Source organism: Coffea arabica, chromosome 10e (assembly GCF_036785885.1).
Source record: "Coffea arabica cultivar ET-39 chromosome 10e, Coffea Arabica ET-39 HiFi, whole genome shotgun sequence".
Taxonomy (NCBI): domain Eukaryota; kingdom Viridiplantae; phylum Streptophyta; class Magnoliopsida; order Gentianales; family Rubiaceae; genus Coffea; species Coffea arabica.
Genome location: NC_092328.1, coordinates 4,968,737 through 4,975,035, shown reverse-complemented (window position 1 = coordinate 4,975,035; position 6,299 = coordinate 4,968,737). Strand labels below are relative to the sequence as shown.

Genomic DNA, 6,299 nt, shown 5'->3' with positions numbered 1-6,299 from the left:
AACTTGCTATTCCGGGGAAGAGGTGTTTCTTGGATGTTGCTTATCCCAAAAAAAAAATGTGGCTTATTATACTTAGTAGGGTTGTCATAGTCGACCAAGAGATAGCAGGTAATGATCAGAAAAGAACGCGACCAGGTTCATCTTGCAGTAAAAGATAAGAAGATACACACATTCACATATAGTACATGTTACTACAACAAAGTTGTGTGAAGATTTGCCAGAATTCGTTTGGAACCGGGGGCGCATCCAGCAAATTAACAGGCTTTGGGTGGAAAGAAAATTAACTAACCATGCATAGAGTATGTACCAACGATGAGTTTTTCTCGTTACTCAAAGTGCTAATCATGAACAATATCTAGTCTGCTAATCTGACTGAACATATGAGATAAAAGATCCAAAACTAAAATTGGACCTTTGGATATCCATACTTTGATACTCAACAATTAAAAAAAAAAAGGGAAGAAGAAGAAGAAGAAAATAACCTCTGATTTTATGACAATAAGTAAGATATGATATTTTCTTGAAAACCATGTACTTACATTTGAGTGAGACTCTGATGTGTGATAAGTAATTCTAGCAGAATGACGTGAGATTATTGCAAATTAAGATGCGTTGTTCTTCCCTATGTAAGGTTTGCAAGGAGGGCAAAAAAAAAAAAGGAACAGATGCTTGATGATAATTAGGACTTGTGTTAGCATATTTGACGAAATTATATATAATTGGACAAAACTCAAACTAGCTAGGAGAGGCAATGAAAATAGCAGCCTCAAGACTACAACAATTTTTTTTTTTTCTTTTCTTCAACCCAACCCTCCCCTTAGACTACAGCAGGTTGACTCAGTTGCATCTGAAAATGAAATCTCTTTCTCAATAAGTAACGCAAGCATTAATTTAACGCCAAATGAAGAGCAAAACAACATCCAGGGTTGGAATGCTTTCTGATGCTATACCGTGTCATCAAATGAAAGGGTCTGATCCACTGAACCTAAAAGACCAATATTAGTATTTCGGTAACAAGAAAACCAAAAAGAAAGGAAAATTTTATTTTGGTAACTAAATCATCCCAATCTAGTAATCTTAAATTCTTCGTCCTTAGTCCCAAATTTCATCTCCTTTCTTCTTCTCCTATCATTTTCAATACAACTTCAGGGTTCATAGGTGTCTGTGACAAACAATTCTTTTCTCAACAGTATATGTAGCTTACTTTTTCCTTAAGCATATTAGTATGGTGTTATATATGTCATCAGTGATCTTGTACTCTAACTTGAGCTTCTTTTCGTGTAGACAAAACGATTCATCATAGATGGGTCGTGCAAAGCTCCAGATGAAGAGAATCGAGAGCACCACAAGTAGGCAGGTCACATTCTCCAAGCGTAGAATTGGGGTTCTCAAGAAAGCTTATGAACTTTCCACTCTTTGTGATGTTGAAATTGCCCTCTTGATGTTCTCTCCTGCTGGTCGTCTTACTCAATTCTCTACCCAAAAGAGGTACATGGTAAAAAGAACTCATTACCAATTGTACTAGCTTTTAGTAAATCTCCATATATTGCACCTTATCAATTTCCTTGTCTGTGAATCATTGTGATGACACCAAGGAACTTTTCTTCTTTTTGGTTTCCTGGTGAAGACAACTTAAAGCACTTTTGGATGAATAATTTTCCAATTACGAGTTTAGTTTGTTAAATGTCATTCAAAAAAAAAAAAAGTTTGTACACCTCTTGTCAAGATTTGAGGTTTTTGATTTATTATAAATAGTCCTCATAGTTTTGTGTGAAATTTGTGTTGTAACATGCATGAATGGATATTTCGCATGCAATGTTATAAAATCAGAGGAAACAAAAACGATTATTTGAGTCATCAAATTGAGCAGAGTATTCATTCATTCCGAAGTTAATTAGGCTACCCATATTTAACAATTCTGGTCGTTAAAAAAAAAAAGACATTTAAATTTTCTGTAATATTAAATAACGACCACTGGTTGCGTTTTCAACCGACATAGGTCAAAGCAAAGAATTTCTGACTCCTTTTTCCCTGGAGAGAAATAATCTTGTAATTATACTTGGGAATATCAGATTCTACATCCTATTAAGTTCCAGGAATATGTGAGACCAGCACTAAAAGTCTGATGACTAGACATATGTCTAGTAGACTAGTATATGTATGCCATGCTTGTCTTTACACACATCTTTTTTTTTTTTTTTTTTTTAAGGCTACACACATCTGAACTTAGGTGTGTAAAAAATTTAAAACTTTTTTCAGGATGAGATTTTAAGTTATAAAGCGCATTTTAATGTTAAACATGATTCTGGACATCATAGAGAAATTACAAGAAAAGCATCACAACAATTCAACAATTCGAAGTTACTTTTCTTATGTTCAAAAAAATAAATAAAATCCTGAATTATGTAAGCGCTTGAGTTTACTTGTATGTTATTGTCCACTTGAGGCTAAATTTGAACCTTTCTTCATGACTTCTTTGAAGCATGTCATGTCGTTGCTTGCCAAATTTCTTCTTTTTTTTTTTTTATTGCAGATTTGCTGTTTCCTTTTTTCTTTTAATTTATTTTAGATATAATTTTTCCGAGTTCCAAGTATCCAACTTATCATCTACTAGAAACTACTAATATAATAACTCTAAATCGCAGGATTGAAGACGTGTTTGCTCGTTTCGTTGATCTCTCTAATAGAGAAAGGGAAAAGTATGTCCAAATAAAATTGTTTGTTTTTCTCCCTTTTTTTTTTCTTTTTTCTGTTAAAGCAAAGCAGAAAAGCATTCGCATGACAATTTCTTCCTTTCTGGCAGTGCTCTTGCTCCCCAGTGCTTGGACCAAGAACAGTTTGTATTCAATATCCTCTCGATCTAATATTTTTATGTAGCTTTTCAACTAAATAGTTTTATGGGGTTGTCCCGTTTACTACTGATTGGAGACAGATAATTATATATGTTTATTAGATTGATATCTAATGAAATATGGGCTTGCATTGCATTTTGAAAAAAGAAAAAAGAAAAGAAAAAGCCATGACACTTACTTTCTCACGTAGTTCATTCAGGAAGCTGATGGTGTAAACATCGAAATACAATTTTAATTGGGCACTGATATATTTGATCTTGAATTGTGATTATGGTGTTTCACTTATTTTTTACTGTTTTCCTAACTTATGCTTGTTGTTCACTTCAGCTTATTCGGTATTCTTCAAGATAAAGAGGTGAGACTATAACTACCTTTTCTAGTCTTCTTTATTTCTTTTTGGTTCCTCGAGTTGGAATTTTTACTAGTGCAAATTATAAGGAACAGTAACTGTATATAACCATCTTGATTTGCTACTTTTTTTATTTAGAAAAAAAATTCGGTGTAGTAAAGAGTAATAAATTGTGACATCTATATTGGCCTAAACTGCAGTAACAACTACAAAAGAAACAAGACTTGTTAATTTGTTCACCTGCGTTAGCGTACACCAAGTAATTCACTAATGCTGCAAGGTGCAGTCTTTAATTAGTGTTCTCTTCCATTTGGCACGCTACAAATTTGACTATTTTTCTTCGGACATTTATACTTTTCATATCCATCTGGTACTTCTCCCCAGAATCTGATTCATTATTTTCTTCATGCAGCATGTGATCAGGAGTCTGAACCAACTCAGGTGTGAAGATGGTACATTTAGTCCGCATAATATAATCTATTGACAACTTTGTATTTGTCTGCTTTGCATGTCTGGCTGGTTTTCGGTACTTGGGATTGTTTACTTGTGCTTGTGATATAGAACATGCTTTCAATATATAGCTCAAAATTGTGGAGCTTGTGCAGTTCTCCAATTAGCAGAAGCCGTGCTACACAGAATCACATACTACCATGTTATGGTTCCTATGTATTCCAGCTAGATTCCACTCATGCCTAAATTGTTTAGGTGCGGTGCTCATCACTGTCAGGAGCTTCACAAATTTCATGGTTGGCATCCTATACTAGATATAGAAAACATATATACCCATGTAGAATTATGCAGTGTCTCTGAATCTTGAATTGATATCCAAGACTTCTTTATTTCAATCCAAATTTGACTACAAATGCCATTGTGATTCAAATTGATTCATTTGAGGGTGCACAATACAATTAACAATGACCTCTGGATCCAGGCCTGTAGGAAAGTCCTCTGAATTTGAGGTATAGATACCTGCTTGTTTTATCTTCCAATATTTTGTTAAACCCATGTTATAGACGTTCACCATTCTAGAAGGCTTCACAGAATCTCAATCATCATGTCAGGAACTTTCACGGGAAATTTGCAGCTTGCAGCAACAGCTTCAATTAGCTGAGGAACATTTGAGGTGGTTAATTTATTTTAATTTTCGAGAGCTCATATGCTTTCCTTAAGTTCTCTCCAATCTAAGTCTAAGAAAAAGTAAATAAAGAAGGGACTAGATGGAAAGAAAATTATGTGCTTAAACTTGGTTTGTTAAATTACGATTATTACAATAAGCTGCACACTGATTAGCTAAGAAGAGAAAAAATGGTGAGAATAACACGGTTAGCAGAAAGGACACCATTTTACAAAGTTATTTTTTCTGTTTTACCTGCTTCTTTATTTACACGGTGGGATCATTTCCTTTCAACTTACAAGGTGTAGTTGGAATTAACTTCTTGCCGCTGTCACTATCAATTGCAATAGGATGTTTGAACCTGACCTGGGAAGTATGACATCCATGGAGGAGCTTGAATCATGTGAGAAACTCCTTGAAGACCTATTGGATTCTGTGACAAATAGAAAGGTCTGTGTTCTTGAATGGCATATGATTCATGGATTTACCATAATGCACACTTTGGGAACCGTATTAAATGGATGACCTTTTGCCATGCGCGGAACCCTTGAATATTTAAAGTGATACACAAGACACATACTCTGGAACTTGTTTTAGGTAAATGTCGGAGAAATCATGTACTTAAAGATCTTTTTCTGCGTTTCTTTATTTCCAGGAACAACTAGAAAGCAATCTTGTACGTTCATATCATCCTAAGATTTTGGAGGTAATCAATAGGAAACCTTACCAATAGCTTAGTATCCTACTATATCCTCCTCTCTCTACCCACATTTGCTAATGAATTTATGTTGCTAATGCTAGCTAAATGCCACATTGAAGAAAGTTTTCCTGATACAGGGAACAATTTTAAGTTCACCAAAAGAGGGCCAATCCTCGCAGAGGAGTACTGAGGTTCTGAATTGGTTACCTGATGGTTGCTACAATGGACTTACTTTAGATTCACCTATTGTCAATGTTGATACCAGGTATATATCCAATGGTGCAGCAGTCTTTAGAATTCACTTTTTCTTTTTTTCCCTGATCCTGTTACTCATAAGTCAGGATAATAGCGTCACTTTCTTTATGTTTAACACCTCTCCTATCTCCTTTATTTAATTATCTATTCTTCTTGAATGTAACACCTGTCACCCGGATATGTTGGAAACTTTTGAAGTTATTAATTTCAAACCATTTAAGGAAAACTACAACAAAGAAAAAAAAAAAAAAAAAAGAGACATTGTGGCAGCATATTTAATTTGATTGTCTTCTGTTTCTCAGGGATGATATCTCCACTCCTTGTGTCCCATTAGAAGAAAGTAGCTGTAACTTGAACCTTGGGAACATGAAAGACGGCAAGTTTCAGACTTCAGTTAATCAGAATTATACATGATGATTAGTCATGTAGTATTTCTTACCTCTACATATTCTAATAAATATTCAGATACTAAAAACTATGATGTTGGTTGGTACCAATAAGTTTCCTTCTGTTGGAGTAGGATTGTTCAAAAAAATCCTTCGAATTATATCCAGAGGTATCTCACATTTTAATAGGTCTCCAGGCAAATGCATGCATTTCTTTTTCATGTCATTAGTGTTTGGCATGTAAAAGATTTTAGTTATAAGTGGTATATCTTGTTTACCTTGCCACCAGGAAGAAATAGTGGAGCAGAATATCCAGATGTGATGCCCCTCAATGAAGAACTCAAAACTGGGGAACTCGCAAAACACGAGACGAAAATGTTGCTTCAAGACTAGCTGAACATTTGGATCAGTAGAGGATGAGATGTTGCTGAAGTTTATTAAGTGTATGGCTGTATCTTATATCTTTTATGTTATTAATTGCCAAAAGTGTTGGATCTGATGTTTCATTTTTTTTTTGTTTCGATATTAGCTGAAATAGCTTCTGGCCCTAAGATTTATATTCTAAAAGTAGGCTCCGGGTTCTTCACATAGACTAGTAACAAATTTCAGTTTTCAAATTAAAACTGGGAGTCAGTTGTAGATT

General features: G+C 34.5%; 1 protein-coding gene across 5 annotated transcripts; it reads left to right on the top strand.

Annotated features, from left to right (window-relative positions):
- Window positions 1–787: 787 nt before the first annotated feature.
- LOC140015407 (agamous-like MADS-box protein AGL104) lies at window positions 788–6,242 on the top strand. 5 transcript variants are annotated; one of them, XM_072067960.1, is made up of 13 exons: window positions 1,060–1,189; window positions 1,285–1,488; window positions 2,646–2,699; window positions 2,804–2,836; window positions 3,180–3,207; window positions 3,614–3,642; window positions 3,807–4,160; window positions 4,263–4,324; window positions 4,666–4,765; window positions 4,971–5,021; window positions 5,153–5,280; window positions 5,573–5,646; window positions 5,946–6,242. In XM_072067960.1, exons 7-13 carry the CDS (start codon window positions 4,116–4,118, stop codon window positions 6,047–6,049), a joined length of 564 nt encoding a protein of 187 aa, XP_071924061.1. In that variant the 5' UTR covers window positions 1,060–1,189; window positions 1,285–1,488; window positions 2,646–2,699; window positions 2,804–2,836; window positions 3,180–3,207; window positions 3,614–3,642; window positions 3,807–4,115; the 3' UTR covers window positions 6,050–6,242. The 5 variants fall into 5 exon arrangements, with proteins under 5 accessions (XP_071924058.1, XP_071924059.1, XP_071924061.1 ...); XM_072067957.1 differs by lacking the exon at window positions 1,060–1,189 and adding an exon at window positions 788–969 and having other exon boundaries at window positions 3,614–4,160; XM_072067958.1 differs by lacking the exon at window positions 1,060–1,189 and adding an exon at window positions 788–1,049 and having other exon boundaries at window positions 3,614–4,160.
- The last annotated feature ends 57 nt before the right edge of the window (window positions 6,243–6,299 follow it).